Consider the following 18,667-nt stretch of genomic DNA (forward strand, 5'->3'; position numbering starts at 1 on the left):
TTTTATCTGAAGGCCCCCTGAAATCGCCAGCGTCTGGGTGAGAATGCCCCACCTGCCACACAGAGTAAAATGGCTGATGTTTGACACCATTATCCCCCAATCACAGGCTACAATGCTGTAGCTGCTACTACTAAAGAGGGGGGGGGGGGGGGGGGGGGGATTTTTATTCTTTAAGATTCTGCACCTTTCACGAATTCTAACAGATGGGTAAAAATCATAGTGTTTCTTACTTGTTTATTTCCGCATAGTAAATTTCGCAATGTTTTTCATGAAAAAAAGACCCCAATACAAAGCGACTGAGGCTTGCAGGGCGCTGTCTTTGTGGCTATGGCATTTCGCTTTCGTTCTCTCGGTGCAGACACACTTTCTGTCTGCGCTCAGGGCGCTTGTGGTTTCATGAGCGCACGCACGCCACCTCACTGGATTCCGTGAAAGAGAAACTCAGCGCCCTGTGTGAGTGAGCGTCTGTGTCGGTGCCTGGTAACGTCGCTGCCGCAATCGCAGAACCCCAACTTCCTGGGTTCCGCTTTCATTGTAAAAGGGCTTCAGGAATATCCCCTTCCATACACGAATTATTACGAAACGGAGCAATTTTTTTTTTTTTTTACTTCTAAGTAAGGACATGTGAAAGTATGTTGAAAATTTGTTCAATGAAAACATAGGCCACACATGCAGATTATAACTTCTAATGCATGATGTCCACTAAAGTATTTTTTTGTTTAAACTAACTATCCTTGCGTCTTACCGAACAAGAATATGTTTTTAACCTGCTATGTTCTGTAGGAATAGACACTTTTCACTTTGACCTTCAATGTATCGAAACTAAAAAAACCAATTAAATGTAACAATATGGAGCGCATCAAAATTTAGGCAAAGGTCCAAGGAATCTGTCATCAAGCAGTTTGGAGAACAACAAAAATGTTGTTGACAAGGTAAAAATAGACTTGAATGCCCTGTCCACCGTAGAGGACACCATGCATGAAAGGGATTTTTTTAGGGCCAAAAAGTGGAATGTTCTTGATTGATTAAGTCAGTCTTTTGGTCCCTGAAGTCTGATGGCTAAAAAAATCCTCTTGGACAGAAGCTGAAGATGGCTGCAGTACAAGCCTGGCAAAGCATCGCCAGGGAGGATACCAGCATCTGGTGATGACTATGGACCATAGACTTTAGGCAGTCACTCAATTGCAAAGGATTTGCAACCAAGTACTAAATATGACAACTTTATTTAAGCTTATGTAAATTTGTCTAATAATTCATGTCCCTTTAAAAAGGAGGGACTACAACACATAAAAAAAGGCTGTAATTCTGACACGGATCACCCAACATGGATGTAAATACCCTCGAATCAGAGCTGACAGACTCAAGCACTTTAGACACGGTTTCATTTCAAATATACTGTACTGGAGTACAGTGCCAAAACAACTAAAACTGTGTCACAGTACAAATGCTTATGGCACTGTATGTACATATACACTCACTGGCCACTTCATTAGGTGACAGGAGTGGCACCCGGTGTGGTCTTCTGCTGCTGTAGCCCAACTGCTTCAAGGTTTGACGTGGTGTGCGTTCAGAGATGCTCTTCTGCATACCTTGGTTGTAACGAGTGGTTATTTGAGTTACTGTTGCCTTTCTATCAGCTCGAACCAGTCTGGCCATTCTCCTCTGACCTCTGCCATCAACAAGGCATTTTTGCCCAGAGAACTGCCGCTCACTGGATATTTTCTCTTTTTCGGACCATTCTCTGTAAACCCTAGAGATGGTTGTGCGTGAAAATCCCAGTAGACCAGCAGTTTCTGAAATACTCAAACCAGGCACCAACAACCATGCCACGTTCAAAGTCACTTAAATCACTCTTCCTACTCCATTCTGATGCTTGGTTTGAACTTCAGCAGATCGTCTTGACCATGTCTACATGCCTAAATGCATTGAGTTGCTGCCACGTGATTGGCTGATGAGATATTTGCGTTAACGGGGGCATTTTGCAGTTGAACGGGTGTACCTAATGAAGTGGCCGGTGAGCGTATATATATATATATATATATATATATATATATATATATATATATATATAAATAAATAAAAAACACAAAAAAACTTACCATTTTGGCCAGCTTGGGAATCATGCACCCGAGGCTGTTGATGTTGCACTCGTACCAGGGATCGACCCTTCCTAGGTATGCGGCCAGGGCGCACGGATTGGTCTTCGCTGGTGAAAGGTGTTCCTGAAAGGGAATGGGAATACGCGCGGTGCGCATTTATCACACAGCCCGGTATTCGCCGCACCGGCACCGCTGCACCCGATCCGGTAAATCACCGGTTTTGGCGTACCGGACACCCGCGCGTTGCCGCAGGACGAAAGGCGGGGCCTCACCTTGACGGGAGAGGTCGCGGCGGGCGCGTCAGACACAGGGACGTAGTACATCTGCAGGTTCACTTTCGTCGTCAGGAACAGGCGCCTGGCCTCCCGCTTCCTGTTTGAGAAAGCGCACGCGAGGCATCAGTACAACAGAGCAGGTCTAGAAAAAAAAACGTGCATAAATACTTTTAATTTAATTAGATTTTATCGCCATTGTAAAACTCAGCGCCCTGAAGAGCTGTCAACAAGCCGTCCCGGAGGACCACGGGGAATTTCCGTCAAATGGAATTAAACAAACACGACCCCTCTGTACGCTCGATCGAGTACAGTCCATTTCAACAGACTGGGTGTAGCGGACACGGATACGAGCGCTCGGCTGTGAGAGGGAATCAGGGCAGAGCGAGAGCGAAGGTGGAAGAGGCCCCCGCCGTTACCTGAGGGAGTAGTAGGCCTTGGCCAGCCTCCCCAGAACCCGGTCGTCCCCCATGACCACGATGCGCGCGGTGAACTGGCGCTGCGGTTTCGGGAACGGGGTGTTGTCGCTGTTCCCCGCCTTCCTCTGCAGCGTCCCGCCCGCGCCCGACTCCTCCGGCGCGTCCTGCATGAGCGCCGCGCTGTCCGAAGCCGAGGGCCTCATCTTGAAGCCGCCCCGGCGGCCCAGCCGCGCCTGTTCCTGCTCGGCCCCGCCAGCAGGGGGCTCCAGCGAGCCGGCGCCGCCGCCGGCCAGCTCGCCCGGCGGCAGGTCCCTCTCGATCCCGCTGTCCGTGGACATGACGGAGTAGCGGGGCATCTCCAGGCAGATGTCCGCGGGGAAGTCGGCCATCTCGAAGTCGTCCTGGAAGAGCGAGCAGCGCTCGCTGGAGCAGGGGCGCACGAATTTGGCCAGCTCCCGCCCTGCGCGACAGACGAGGGGGGGGCGACAGAGCGACAGCGTCACGCGACGTGAGGAATAGCGACTCCGAAACGCGACGCCGCGGAGAGAGAGCGCGCTCCGAAATGGGGCTGGGCTGTTTCGGCCCGGGCCCTGTTCCCGCTGCAGCCCTTACTCCGGACGAGACGTTAAACCGAGGTCCTGACTCACTGTGGCCATTAAAGATCCCATGACACTTGTCGCAAAAGAGTAGGGGGTTCCCCGGGGTCCTGGCTAAATTCCCTATCTGGCTCTCTCCAACTTGCCACCTAATCATCCCCTGATTGAATTGGCTAAAAATAAAAAGTTCTCTCCCTCTACACCTCAGCTAATGTGTGGTGAGCGTTCTGACACAAAATGGCTGCCGTGCATCACCCAGGTGGGTGCTACACATGGGCATAGGTGTAGGGAGTTTCCACTCATCGCTGTAAAGCACTAAACCAGTAAAGCAGTTTCCACTCATCACTGTAAAGCACTTCAGAAAGTGTTCGGAAAATTGCAATGATTCATTCATCCATTCATTCTTAAGCCTCTGCTGTGCTGATTTCTGCTGCTTTCTGGGGTTAAATGGACGACAGGGGACGACAGGGGAAAGGCTGCACTGAAAGTGGAAAACTTTGGACATTATAATTTGAGAGGACCAGTTGCATATTGTATTAAAAACATGCCGAATCTGGAATCTTCATTTCATTTCAATCAGGGAATTGTTTCTGCCACCACTGTCAGAACACAGATCAAATCAAACCTTATTTGCATAGCATATTTCATACTAAAGTCTGTATGCAGTGCCCTTATACACATATTTTCTTATTGTGCTGACATCAGGAAAGCCCCAAGGCGTGAGGACCGAACTTCAACAGGAAATAGGGGGCCTTGAGGGGACTTGAGAGCGAGAACAGACGAAAAGGCACTCACAGAGCTCCTCCTCGTCCCTCCAGAGGTGGAAGCTGATCTCCGGATTGGGAAGCGGGGTGTCACTCACAGATCCTCGGGACAACGGAGGATCTAAAAAAAAAAAAAAAATACAGGAATGCTCAAAAGAATTTGAAAAATGACCAAAAAAAAAACGAACCTCCTTTCCTTATTATTTCTGGCAGCCAGTGACTCATGCATTGCCTCATGGTTTCTGGCACCCACCAACAACAACCGCAACAAAAATACGTCTGAGTGTTGATGTCATCACTGCAAGCTCCCGGCTGAAGTAGACCGTTCACAAAGCTGAGGTCACTGAGGCTGGAGCCAGTGGCTGTTACAGGCCGGTCCTGCGCTTGCAGTCAGTGGCTTTACCAGCTGAGCCACTCGCAGCCTTAACCAGTGGAGGTTTCATACTGCATGTGTGGCACACGAGAACTTCCTCCGGTGCGCTCACTGACAGATTCACATTTCTCACCAGCTGTGCTGGGCCCAAAGTGCTTTAGACGGTGTGTGTGTGTGTGTGTGTGTGTGTGTGTGTGTGTGTGTGTGTGTGCGTACGTGTGTATGTGTTTGTGCGTGTGGGTGTGCATGTGTGTGTGTATGTGTGTGCGCGTGCGTGTGTGTGTGTGTGCGTGTGTGTGTATGTGTGTGGTGTGTATGTGCGCATGTGTGTGTGGGTGCGTGTGTGCGTGTGCGTGCGCGCAAGCGTGTGCGTGTATGTGTTTGTGCGTGTGGGTGGGTGTGCATGCGTGTGTGTGTGTGTGTGTGTGCGCGTGCGTGTGTGTGTGTGTGTGTGTGTCAGAGACGCCCAGTCGGCCCACCTTGACCGGCAGCGGCGAGGATCTCTCCGTAGAGCTGCCGCAGCCTGGACGTGTAGCGGCCGGACTCCGCCCCTGCTTCCTCGGCAAACTGCTCCACCGTCGCCACCACTTCCTGGAAGTACGGCTCGACGTCTTGGCCCACGTCCTGCCGCCAGACAAAACGCGCTATTAATAGCGGCGGGCGAAAGGCCGGACGAGCGCATCTGCGCTCCGGAGTCCCGTCGATGAGTTCGGCGCTGCTCGGCGTCCGCTCGGACCGCCACCGTCCGGGACTCCTCTCCACTGAACGAGCAGAATAAACTTTTAAAAAAAATGCTTCAACCAGTGATGATCCTGTGCGCTGTTTTATTTTTTGTTGCATTATTGAAAAGGATGTGTGAAATTCTCGGATTTGCCATTCTAAACCCAGATTTGACTGAAATGCGTAGGACTCGATGGCAGTGAACTGCATTCACAACAGAGGAAAGAAAGCCAGGATGTCATTAAAACACCACTTTTTGTCAAAACCTTTTCCAATGAATACTTGTTTTCATTAACGTATTATTTTTAATCATTATCATAATCATAACTGACCAAATAAAGTTTGTGACTACAAATGCTCAAAGCTGCTGTAAATTCAGGCAGATGTTAATAAATACTGCATAGATGTTGCAGACAACCATCACTTGGCTTGCCCATCCCCCACGGTTTAATCAGTTCTCTTTTCTCATCCATGGAGAGAATGACAGGACTCACATCACACACTGGAACAGCACATCTCCAAGGGCAACCAGCAAGAACTGAAAGAAGCTGGACACACCCCAGGGAACTGAGACAAGAGGTCACACACAGATACACGCAGACACACACACAGACACACGCAGACACACACACACACATGCATGCACACACACACAAATGCATTCACACACACACAAACACACATGCACAAGACACACACACACAAATGCACAGACAAACACACGCACACACACAAATGCATTCACACACACACACAAATGCACGCACACACGCGCGCACACATGCACGCGCGCACACATGCACGCACACACACACACGCACGCACACGCACACACACACACACGCACACACACACACACGCACACACACAAACACACGCACACACACACACGCACACACACACGCACGCTCTCACACACACACACACACTCACACTCACACGCACACGCACACGCACACGCACACACACACACGCACGCACGCACACTAGGCAGACTCATCTCCCCGTCGCTCTGACCTGCAGTGCCTGGGCGAGCGCGGGTCCGTGGCAGTCCTCCCCCAGGGCCGCCTGCAGGGTGTGCTGCACCGCGCTGCGCATGTGCGCCAGGGGGCCGCGGTACGAGCCCCCCAGCTCCACGTCCTCTCTGACGGCGGCCCCCAGCGGGCCGGAGAGGACGGCGGGGTCCGCGAACACAAACAGCCTGCGGGGGGGGGGGGGGGAGATCAGTCAGTCTGCAGCGGCCCGCCAGTTTCCGCCCACGGAACGCCAGCCCAGTCGCATGCCGAGACACGCAGGCGCACGCACGCGTTCACCGCATTCACCACCGCGTCACATACGGCACAGGACGCAGGAAGCGCAGGCCGCATTTCTCAAACGGTGTACAGATGCACGGGCGCACGTATCGTACATAAATGACTGTGCTCTTACTTCTCTTGGAGGGGACAGTATTCGCTCTTCAGTCTCTGCTCGGCCAGGAGCATCCTCTGGTACAAAGCACCTAACAACAACAAAAAAAAAAAACAGGCATATACCATACTATAGCAACAGCTACCCGGACAGCGCAAACAGGAAACAACAGAATGAACTTCTTGTCTTAGAATCACTCCTCAAGCAGGTCCCTTTCATAAGGTACACTGAGCTGGGCAGCTGTCCCTCGCTGTGCAATGACGGTGGAATGGTAATACTGCTGCTGCAGTATTGAGCGAAGTGACGCGATTGGCTAAACCCGGTAGGGAATGCTGGGTACGGCACCTGGCGCGGCGCGTTCCTTCTTCACGCTCCGGGCGTAGCCGAGGCCCACGGTGCAGTACGGCTGGGGCAGGGTCAGCAGCCGCTTGCAGAAGTCGTACACCCTCTTGTACAGGTCGTCTAGGATGTAGGCCGCCTGCAGAAACACAGCACGTCCACAGTCATGCGCTCTGTCGCCCCCGGCAACAGCACGCCTGCCGCTGAGCCAGGCAGGCGTCAAAGATAATGTAACAGTGACAGGGAATACGGCGGGGACGAGACAAACAGGAAGTGTGGCCGGAAAAATCAAACATGAGGAAGAACAGCATCCATCCAGCTGTTTACGCCCCCCTTCCAAAAAAAAAAAATAAATTTAAAAAAACACACACACACAGATACGGAGGGATGTAGGAAATGCGGACCTGTCTAAATAAAGAAGATTGTTTTGTCTCTGTAGAAAAACAGATCTCACCTGTATGACAGCATACATGAGCGTATGCAACAGGGGAATTATGAGGATTTTACAGTCCACCCTCTCTGCCTGGGAAGACAAGGGGAAAAAAATACACACTGATCACACTCACTGTATATGGCAAGCCAGGCCAAAATAATCAGCTAGATATCATAATGTAACATGCCGTATTTCATTTATATACAAATAAGAACAAGTATTCTATTTAGTATATATAATAACAGTAGTGTGTAAACTAGAAGGTTTGTGAAACATGAACAGCTTTTTTTTTTTTAGTAATAAAACACTTATGTTATGTTATGACATTCCAATCTCATAACGTAAAAATGCATGCAGTTTTTAAAAGCCAAATTCATGACAGCGTGGACGTACTCTCTCCAGCTCCTTCACCGCTACCTTCACCAAAGAGGCGCAGTTTGAAGGGTTATTCTGGACCTTCTTGTGCAGAGTCCACCTCAGCATCCCTGTGTGAAAGACACACTCTTTAACCAGCGACCAATCAGCCGTCCAGACAACGTACAAGCTGAGCGAGAACACACAGCACGTCGGCCCTATCGATCTTAAACTAGCGCTATGCTAACAGTATGCTAACATTATTAGCACTGTTTGAGAATCACTTGTCGGACACAGAACGTTTGCACCCTGTAATTTTAAAAAAAGCTACTGAAGGAATATTTCTCTGTGAATCCGTATATACAGTATATACAAGTATTAAAAATCATACGGCTTGATCCTCTGGTTTCATGACTGTGTGACATGCATATATGGGTCATCCTGACTTTGTAACATTACATTACATTTAATGTAACAACTGCTCGGGTTGTCCTGTGTGACTTTACGACTGTATGACACACACCTGCAAAGTATTCTGACTGACTTTACGACTGTACAGGTATGACACACACCTGCAAAGTATTCTGACTGACTTTACGACTGTACAGGTATGACACACACATGCGTGGTTTTCCTGACTGACTTTAGGGCCGTGTGACACACACATGCATGGTTTTCCTGACTGACTTTAGGGCCGTGTGACACACATGCATGGTTTTCCTGACTGACTTTAGGGCCGTGTGACACACATGCATGGTTTTCCTGACTGACTTTAGGGCCGTGTGACACACATGCATGGTTTTCCTGACTGACTTTAGGGCCGTGTGACACACATGCATGGTTTTCCTGACTGACTCTGGGACGGACAGGCACAGCACGCCCGTGGGACAGGTTACCTTTGTTGGACACGGAGGCGGGATGCTGGCAGTCCAGCTCACGGAGCACCGCCTGGAGGCTGCGGTAAATGTCGGACTCCACGGAGGCAGAAGAGTAGCGCCCTGAAGATAAAGATAAAGATATACTTTTATTGAACCCCGTGGGGTAATTTGTCCTCTGCATTTTGACCCATCCTAGTTACTTAGGAGCAGTGGGCAGCCACAGTGCAGCGCCCGGGGACCAACTCCAGTTCTGAGGCCAGTGCCTTGGTGAAGGGCACCTGCAGGAGCGCAACTAACATGCATGCCTTTGAGTGTGGGAGGAAACCGGAGCACCCGGAGTAAACCCACGCGAACACGGGGGAGAACATGCAAACTCCACACAGAGAGGATCATGAGCAGGGTCGCGGGGGGGGTGGGTGGTATTAAAGCTGCAGTAGAACCTCAGAGATGACTAAGGCCTCGTTTGGAATGATGAACTTTTGAATTTTTGTAAACATTAAGGCGATGTCCAAATACACCAATATTAAGAATGGGTTGTTCGTTCACCCATCGGGATTATTACTTAGATTACTGTAGCCTCGTTTTGAAATCAGACCTCTGCCGCTGGCGAAAGCGATTCAACAGTTTTTAACACGACCAATCGTAAAGCCTGGGGAAAATCAGGATCTTATTACAACAGGGCATCCCCACCCTCCTCCTCCAGGAGGACCCCCTGTGTGCGCTGGCCTTTGTTTTTCGACTTTAATTACAATTCCTGAAGTTTGAAAGAGCCACTGATCATTTTTAAACGGACACTTTTTCGCGAGGGATGATGTAGATGTGCCAGAAACGGCCAGTCATCCGACGAATGAGGAACATTCCGCATTCATTTAATCAGTCATATCGGTTCTTCTCAGACACCTACAGCAAGGCTTTCTATTTCTGTGCAAACGGGGCCTTGTGCTCTTGCTTAATTGACGGACCCACGGCCGAAATTAGCCAAGCGCTAAAGCGATAAAGTGCGGTCGACCTTGACCACCTGTTGAAAATGAAGAGTTCAGATAAAGACCAGCTGGTCGCAATCCTGCGCTGTGGGAAAAAAGCTGTTCAAGCACAGAATTATGGGACTTTTAAAGCACGTTTTCGTTTACGTCTTGATTAATAGATTTTTCAAAGGAAAACCAGCCAAACGCAGGGGCAATCCAGGACAAGCGGTTGGAAACGCTTGTGTTCAAACATTTGTTTAGTCTGCTTCGACCCGCCATCTTTTGAAAAGTGATTGTTTTCAGGCCCTAAGTATAATTTTTTTTTTTTTTTTTTTACTTTAAAATCAAACAGTCATTTTCCCTGGTGGAATGCGTGGGATCTGTTTCAGTCGCCAATGCTGGCTCTTTTGAGTGAGTGATAATAAGGAGCTGGATGAGGTGTAATTGCACACACTGCTGATTTCATGGCCTGCAAAGCCGACTGGTCAGTTCACAGCTCTGAGGTTCTACCGCACTGCACTGTCCATTTAATAATATTTACTGGAATATTCACTGCGGGGGGTGGGGGTGGGGGTGGGGGGTGGAGAGGGTAAATACCTGCAGCCTCCATGCTTTCCTTCTTCCTAGACAAATCCCAGGAGGCCATAGTGCTCAGGCTTCACACACATGACGGCGCCAGGACTTCGCACATGTGGAAGAGAAGCAGATGTGAGCGTGTGTGTGTGTGTGTGTGTGTGTCACAAACAGTCCGCTGTTAAAAAAAAAAATCACAAGCATTTGCACAACTTCTCACAGCCCATGCCAGGCCATGCCAGCCTATGCCAGCCAGCTCCAGATGGAGTGGGTACGCACGGACGGCTTAACGTCAGCTCCGCTGCCACCGTGCCACCCAGCCGGCGACGACCAGAAGGGAACAAGGGCCTTCGAAACCTGCTGACACGCAGGACGCTAATAAGAACTGAACGTCATGCACCGCTAAATGTATAATTATAGAAATGCGAAACAGAAAGCGCAGTGGAATGCATCTCCGTCTTGGCAGATTCTCACCCTCGCCAAGCCGAAACACGGCTTTCAGCAGTCAGAAAAACCAACTGACAAGGATGCCAGTTGATCCACACGTCCCAGGTGCATCAGACTGCTGCACAGTGCCTGATATGTTTTGTGTATTACAGTTAAATTACACATATTCCAGGCTGTGTATTTTAGCAGTTTTACCACGGACCTAAGTATCACTAAATATGGTCTACTAATTCTCCAAGAAAAAGAATATACACAACCCATTACAGCTCTCAAACTCCACAAGCTCCACAGACCTCTCTTGACCCAGGGCAAACGTTACAGACATTTGGAATGCAGAGACGCTACAACAAACACAAGGCAACGGCAATACAGGAAACACAACTGCAGCGCAGACAGACACCTGTTGTATGACAGCCAGTGAGCTAAAAAGCACATCTGTTCCAAAAGAAGAGATGGATTTTTCCTTTTTGAACAAAAAAAAAATGCACATTTCTCTGTTGGCACTGAACGCGTAAGACCAGCGCTGCTTGTGCTACGGAACCTACGGTGCTGTGGAATGTTCAGCTAGCGGGTCCATCGGTGCCCCCTTGACTGAAACAGGAAGCTCATGAGTCAGCCCCCCCCGTCTCCCCCCAAGAAAAATAAAAAATAAGCCTGTGCCCTACCTTTACCCAACCGAATCCCATCGTCCACCTAATCTCCGGTGGCTGCCCGGACCCTGAGTTCCACCGCGCCAGTCCGAGGAGATTAAGAGTTAGAAAAGGAAAGCAGCTCGCTGAAGGCACTTCCTCTTCGCACTCACTGGCGATGATGACGTGCCGGGCGGGCAGCTAAGCTCTTCTGAAGGTTGGTGTGAAAGGTGGTGGGAGGGGAGAGGGGAGGGGGCTGAGGAGGAGGGGGGAGCGGACAGCGGGGGGGGGGGGGAGAGGGGGGCGGGGGGATTGTTTCACGCGGCCATGTTTAATCATTTCTTTTCCCTTTCCTCCTGCCGCCTGTCCCAGCCTGAGAGTGCAGGCTCATTGTGAGAGGCTGTTTTTTTTTTTTGCGTGCGGCCGATCCCTAGCAACGCTTGGGGCCCCGACAGCGCGTTTCCCCGGGCCACTGCACTGATGACCGCGGGCTTCCTGCAGCCTCAACAGCCACGCATTTGATTTTAGATTGGCTCGCTGAGCACACTTCCTGTGCTCTAAATGAGTAGGCGTACGAATGCGTGTAAAGATATATTTAGGCCACTGGATGGGTTTTTTTTTTTTTTTTGCTTTTGTGTTAGACCTGGCCTGCGTAGGCCTGAAGGTGAACTTGTGGGGGAAGAGTGAACAAACACCTGCACGAACCATGTCGGAGTGTAGCACAGTAGGTAAGGACACTGCCGTTGTACCCTTGAGCAAGGTACTTAACCTGCATTGCTCCAGTACATATCCAGCTGTATAACTGGGTACAATGTAAAATGCTATGTAAAAGTTGTGTAAGTCGCTCTGGATAAGAGCGTCTGCTAAATGCCTGTAATGTAATGTAATGTAATGTCCTCTGTCAATAAGCACTTCCAAGATGGAGAGTCGAATAAGTGCTGCATGAATCAGCAATCAACTGCAAATTGTACGCAAACAAATTATCTTGAAAATGGTTTCCAAATGATTTCCATCACTCACCGATGACCACCACTGTAATCATAGGTTCAGTTCTGGAATATACAGTAAGTAGTACAGCAGTCTTGACTCTAGGCCTTCATTTGCTGATAAAAGCCTGTGGAAATCTCATACCTGTGCCAGAAGATTTCTCATAATGGATTTGGTTATCTAGGGTTCTTAGGGCTAGGTTTTTCACTTCATTCACTCCTCCCCGAGGCCACCATTCATTTGCTGTTCAGTTCTATACTGATCGCCCTCACACGGAAAAACTAGAATCACTAGATAATAACCTTCTGCAGTAGCATAGCTACCCCCACCCAACTGAAATGAATCAGTTAATCTGATGAACGCATCTCTAGAAAATCTCTAGACCAATCTGAGTCTTGGTTGACGTACCCTACATTATGTTATCTGATCAGTGATTTTTTTCCTTACGAGTCAAAGTAGATAAGGGCATTCAAAAAAAAAAGAAATACTTACTTTTAAAAAAATAAATAAATTTGCCACCTACAATCCCACCCGAATTTGGCATGTGCAACTCACAAACTATGTGCAAGCATGCCCTTAAACGCCCCTTGCTGCCAGCTTGGGAGAGTGAAGACAGCTCGCAGTTCTCCTCTGTGACACACATGATGTCAGGCAGCGGTTTAAAAAAAAAAAAAAAATTTATGCTGCAGCCACAAGCTGCGTACGTGCAGAGCAGGGGCTGGAGGAGACCCAATCATACGCGTGCTGAGAGCAAGAGCGGCTCGGGCAACGAACACCGCTATCGCTGCAGACCGAATCCCTCCCATAAGCCCCTTGGGCGATGTGAAGCCGGTCATTTGCCAGCCCTGCAGGGCCACCGGCCACCGTCGGCACGGGCCTTTCATCAGAGGCCATGCAGGTCACTCCTGTGCTCACCCGAGCGGCGGTTTTACAGAGTGAGCCACCCGGCAGCCCTAGACAGGCCACTTTTAATTATGGTCATTTAAATGTTCAGCGACACGCTATGAGTAGTGCATGAGTAGTAGTGCACTTTTAAATTGCGGATGGTGTCAGGGAAATCTCCACTAATCTTTATGCACCTGTGTGTGTGTGTGTACCTGCTGATCTTTATGCACCTGTGTGTGTGTGTGCACCTGCTGAGCTTTATGCACCTGTGTGTGTGTGTGTGTGTGTGTGTGTGTGCATGCTCCTGCTGATCTTTATGCACCTGTGTGTGCAGCTGCTGATCTTTATGCACCTGTGTGTGTGCACCTGCTGATCTTTATGCACCTGTGTGTGTGTGTGTGTGTGCACCTGCTGATCTTAATGCACCTGTGTGTGTGTGTGTGTGTGTGTGCACCTGCTTATCTTTATGCACCTGTGTGTGTGTGCACCTGCTGATCTTCATGCACCTGTGTGTGTGTGCACCTGCTGATCTTTATGCACCTGCTGATCTTTATGCACCTGTGTGTGTGCACCTGCTGATCTTTATGCACCTGTGTGTGTGTGCACCTGCTGATCTTTATGCACCTGTGTGTGTGTTCCTGCTGATCTTTATGCACTTGTGCCGATTAATGTTACTTTTCCACCATCCTGAACTGCATTCCCCTTTTTAAAATATATATATAAAACTACGCACATAAAACTACACGCTTCATATAACACATCTGGCAAATTTACCATACATTTATAATTGAAATATTCTTTTAAAATTTTATTTGAATAAAATTTTGTCAAACAAAATATAAATGGTCAAGTCAAGACCTCGTAACTGTCTGTATATTTTTAGTGACTGCCAGCATGGCGGAAACATCATAGCGGTCATAGCGGTGCTATTTCAGCTCATCGGCATGACTCCCCCGTAGCTTCGGGAATGAGAAATAAACGCCAGAGAAGAGAAGACGGAGCAGGAGCTGAAAAGCACACGGCCGGCAGGGGGGGGGAATCAAAGGGGCCGCTGGGTCCCCTGGAGCTTTTGGCCCCGGAAGCAGCTGCACCTGCCAGCCCGTCCTGTGGCCCCCCCGGCCTTGTGCTTTCGCTGATATGGAGATTTCAGATGACGTTTTAAATTCAACTGCTTTTTTTGGCCGGACCGCAACAGCGGGGGCCAGCCCTACGAACGCGAATGTCTGTGACTGACTGACTGAGTGATGAAGTTACACCATTGGTTGGCCGGATCTAACGTGTCTTAGGTCCAGCCGTATGCTAGGTTTTAACCTGGTCTTGTTTCACTGCACGTTTGCGGTGTTGCCTTCCTGCAGAAGCCGCTGCAATACCTTCATTTGAAAGCCGACATTTTGAATGGAGACGCCTTGCTTGCCTGTCTGCCACGTGTGTGTCCACAATGTGCAGTTCATTATCCAGAAATGAAAAAAATGCAGCCAAAATGGCTGACCTCTATCCCAAACATAGTCTGGCAACACAAACTGATGTTGCAGAGCCAGTTTTAAAAATCTTTCAGAGGCGTCTCCCCAGCATGTGGTTGGTATGTGTATAGACTAAATTCCACGGTTCACCACTGGAACCCTGCCTGCGCAACACTGCGATCCGCAAGACACTGTAGGCTAACTGACCACTGGTTCATTATCACCAAAGTGTTTGGCGTCACACAAATCAGAGACAGAGGCAGTTAGTCGTGCTCGTAGTTATGAGCTGGAGAAATCTAGGCTAGAAGGGCAGTGGCCTGGATTCAGCAAGCACTGAATTTGAGCGGGACTACCTCCTCCACACACTGCTCCCCAACGGGTGCGGATAACGGGAACCGCACCTTTCGTGTTTACTCGGCCAAAGGCAAACATTCGGTGTTTGGCTTTCTGCCGTCCCGATCACACACCATCGGCAGTCCAAGCGTCCAAGCGTACGCTGTGTGTCAGAAGAACAGACCTGGCCGGTGCGTGTGCTATAGTTCAGAAACTTCACATGTGGCTCTGTTACAAAGATACACTTGTACATAATACTGGTGTCACTGTGCACCATTTTCCTTTCTTTTTTTTTGCCAGCATTTCATTATCACAATGAGCTAAATTGGCTCATACGAATGGCATATACAAAAAGCGAAAAAAAAAAAAAGGCCTACACTCAAAATGGCTATCTTTGGGTGATTTCACTTTTACGTACTGAAATTCTTGGGGGGGGGGGGGGGGGGGGGGGGGGGAAGGTGCCCCCAGCACACGGCACAGCGCGGAGGCCAGAGCACCCCGCTGCCCCGCCCCTGGGGAAACGAGCACCGTGGGGCACGGTAAACGAAAACCGCTTCCTGCTCCCCTATTTATACCCATACCCCTTATACCCATACCCCTTTAAGACCCATACCCCTTATACCCATACCCCTTTAAGACCCATACCCCTTATACCCATACCCCTTTAAGACCCATACCCCTTATACCCATACCCCTTTAAGACCCATACCCCTTATACCCATACCCCTTTAAGACCCATTCGCTCCCAGAGGCTCGTTGTTACCTCCTGGACAGGCTTGTGTTACTCACTCGGCCATGTTTCAGGTCTCAGGTGTGCATACGATATGTGGGTGTGGCCACCTGTTGGGTGCCTCATAAAAGAACCTGTTCTGCAGCACTCGCTTCTCCCCCCCCCCCCCAACCCTAATTTTTTTTTGTGTTTGACTCCTTTACGCTATGACCCTTTCGAGCCGGTGTCGTAACACCCGTGCTCAGCCGAAACAGAAGAATCCAGGGCTCTATTTTTCCCCCACCCCTGCTCAGTTTACAGCGAGGCGGAGCTTTAAAAAAAAAAAAAAACAAAACAAAAAAACCGGACTGTTCTTCCCTCGCATGATTGGACCTTCTCACGCTTGCTGGCCACTCTGAAAACAGGAAGGTGCGCTGGCCTGCGTCAGCAGCGGGCAGGGCCGGGCCGGGATGGACACAGGAATTCCCCTTTCTGCTTACAGCGTAACCTGCGGCTGCAGAGGGCTCGCAGGCGGAAGAGGCCCCCCCCACCCCGAGCCACCGGGGGCAGCGCTTCTTGACCTTCATCCCAATTTCAGAATTTAAAAAGAAACAGCCTGGCATATGAGAGAGAAAAAAATCCCACCGAGTTGCCCAGAAACGGCCAATGCCTTCTTAATGTTCCACAGCGCGGTTTCCAGTCTTACCGCTACCGTGATCGTTTTTGAGAAGCAGAAGAGTGATGTCACTTTTTAAAGAGTTTAAAAAAAAAAAAAAAAAAAAAGGTTTGTTGTGAAGGTAAGTATGCATGGGTGCAGCAAGCAAAGGTAGAGGAAAAAGACATTAACCCTCACCAATACTGCCTTAAATAGAATTTTAATTTCATTTAATTCTTGTATTTGTGATATTGCCGCGGTTCACTATTTTATTGGTCAAGGTCATCGTGTTCGTGAAAGAAAAACAGCTGGCCGACAGAAAGCTACAACCTACTGAGCTGGTCTCCAGGAAATAGTTTTTTTTTTTTTTTACCAGCAAAGCACTGAACACAGCAAATTTAAGATGATGCCCTATTTAATACAAGGGTTCACCAGAAGGATACGACAGCACAGGAACAACTGCAAAAATCTGCCCAGTAAACTGATTAACAATGCAAATAAAATAATGTGAAAGGCAACAGAAACAAAGTTCACATCACGCTTTGGAAATTGATACATTGGTCGAATACTATACTACTTTAGTGACAGAGGTTCTCCAATAAAATGGCAGATTTTCCACGGGGGGGGGGGGGGGGGGGGGGGGCATCAGAAGCCACGTCTGTGTGTGAAAAACGAGCTTGTTCGAGATGGGGGGGGGGGGGGGGGATGGGGGGGGAATTAACACGTTTCCCGCGTCAACTGCCAAAACAATCTGAGGAAGTGCTTTAGGTCCACGGCACACCGACTACTTCTCCCCTGTACCTGGCCGGGCCGGGGGGATTGCTTCCCCTATCGCCATCCTGTGCGGGGAACAATGGGGACTCGGACGTGATTTAGGACCCCGTATGGAAATCTCATCAGAGGCGCCTGCGCGGGACTGGACCCGAACCGAACCGGTCCCGGACAGAGCCACCGAATCCGCCGTGCTGAGAAACGGGTCCAGTCCCACGGGGGGTCGGCTGAGGACGCGCTACCCCCCCCCGCTCCTCTCAGACACCCACAGCCAAAAAAACAAACAAATACGAATAGAGCATGTCAGGAAATACAGACAAACGGAGGTGGCAGGTATTACGGATGCATGATTAAGATACTTACACAGTGTGTTTGTTTTAGTAAGTGATGTAAGAAAAACTCCAAAACAAATGGTGGATTGTCACGAGCCAAAAAGGGATATATACGAAAATAGCATGTAAAACGTATTGCAAATATGCTGTATTAAAAGTTTACATTACGTTACACTTAAAAAAAGATGTTAAACTAATAAAGATGTGTCAGGACAGTGAGGATTGAGTGAAATGTGTGTTATGTTCTGAATCCAGCTGTTTTAACGACTAGCACCCTCATTTAATGTTCGGAACTCTGAATACCGAACACATAAAATCTATATTTATCGATTTAATTTGTTAATTATTATTAAAGATATTAATTATAAATTACAGTGATGAATTTGTTGAGAGGCAGAGCAACCTGTTGGACCAACCATTATCGAAATGTAAAGGCTAACTCACAACCCGATTCAAATAAAAAAATGTATTAAGTTACAAAAAATATGTATATATTCAACGTCTACTCTAAAGTCGAAGGTTATACATCAAAATTAAAACACCTGTCAGCAAGGTGAGGATTAACTGAAATGTGTTAAACGCCATCCGAATATTCCAAAAAGTCTGGAATGAAAATGTAAGAACGAATATTCCAAAAAGTCTGGAATGGAAATGTAAGAACGCCAGACGAGCTGTGAGACAAAAAACGTCAGACCCCACACCACACACCAAGAAACAGCCGGCCCCACACGTAAGATTCAGGTTCCCCAGACGGCCACAGCAGGTGTCAACCCCTGAAGGTCCAGCGCGACAGGTGTTAGGGCCTAACTGGCTGATGTTAAGCACCCAACAACAGACTAGCGTAAAAGAAATTAAGAAAGGTCCACACGCTCCATGTTGGTTTTTACGCTCGAAGCTGGAACAGCTTCTAAAAAAAACGTAGATTTCAACTGTCGGGCCCCAACAGCCATCATCAGTATAGGGATTGAGATTTTCGATCAGTGGTTTCAATCAAACGTCACAAATTGAATTCAAACTTCGAAAGTAAGCAAGACCTTTTTTTGCGTTCTATAGCCACGCCACGCCAGGGCTCTGATCCCCGATGGTTCTGGTGTGTTGAGTCGTCAAGTACAAAAAAAGTGACAAATCCAGAACACCCCAGGTTTTTATACATAAGGCCTGACTTTTAATTGCCCCAAAGATGTTTCCTTTGATGTTTGTGGAGGGGAGAGCACTGATAGAGCGATAAAAAACAGACGACATTTCTGTGGTCACGCAGAGCAAGTTT

At 48.8% G+C, this 18,667-nt stretch overlaps 1 protein-coding gene across 4 annotated transcripts in view; it reads right to left on the reverse strand.

The window, feature by feature from the left end:
- Positions 1–18,667, reverse strand: part of LOC118221717 (phosphoinositide 3-kinase regulatory subunit 6) — a 29,416-nt gene that overhangs the window by 4,278 nt on the left and 6,471 nt on the right. For 2 of the 4 annotated variants that reach the window (XM_035407024.1, XM_035407020.1), the window contains exons 2-14: positions 11,305–11,479; positions 10,217–10,300; positions 8,673–8,774; positions 7,816–7,907; positions 7,444–7,512; positions 6,996–7,128; positions 6,672–6,741; positions 6,261–6,444; positions 5,003–5,147; positions 4,182–4,271; positions 2,791–3,250; positions 2,372–2,471; positions 2,100–2,222 (exon numbers count right to left, since the gene is read on the reverse strand). In XM_035407024.1, coding sequence (XP_035262915.1) covers positions 2,100–2,222; positions 2,372–2,471; positions 2,791–3,250; positions 4,182–4,271; positions 5,003–5,147; positions 6,261–6,444; positions 6,672–6,741; positions 6,996–7,128; positions 7,444–7,512; positions 7,816–7,907; positions 8,673–8,774; positions 10,217–10,265 — 1,617 coding nt within the window. In that variant the 5' untranslated portion in view covers positions 10,266–10,300; positions 11,305–11,479. Of the gene's footprint in view, positions 1–2,099; positions 2,223–2,371; positions 2,472–2,790; positions 3,251–4,181; positions 4,272–5,002; positions 5,148–6,260; positions 6,445–6,671; positions 6,742–6,995; positions 7,129–7,443; positions 7,513–7,815; positions 7,908–8,672; positions 8,775–10,216; positions 10,311–11,304; positions 11,480–18,667 lie in introns of all 4 variants that reach the window. The other 2 variants (XM_035407023.1, XM_035407022.1) reach the window with 2 other exon arrangements.

The sequence above is a fragment of the Anguilla anguilla genome, chromosome 2 (assembly GCF_013347855.1).
Source record: "Anguilla anguilla isolate fAngAng1 chromosome 2, fAngAng1.pri, whole genome shotgun sequence".
Taxonomy (NCBI): domain Eukaryota; kingdom Metazoa; phylum Chordata; class Actinopteri; order Anguilliformes; family Anguillidae; genus Anguilla; species Anguilla anguilla.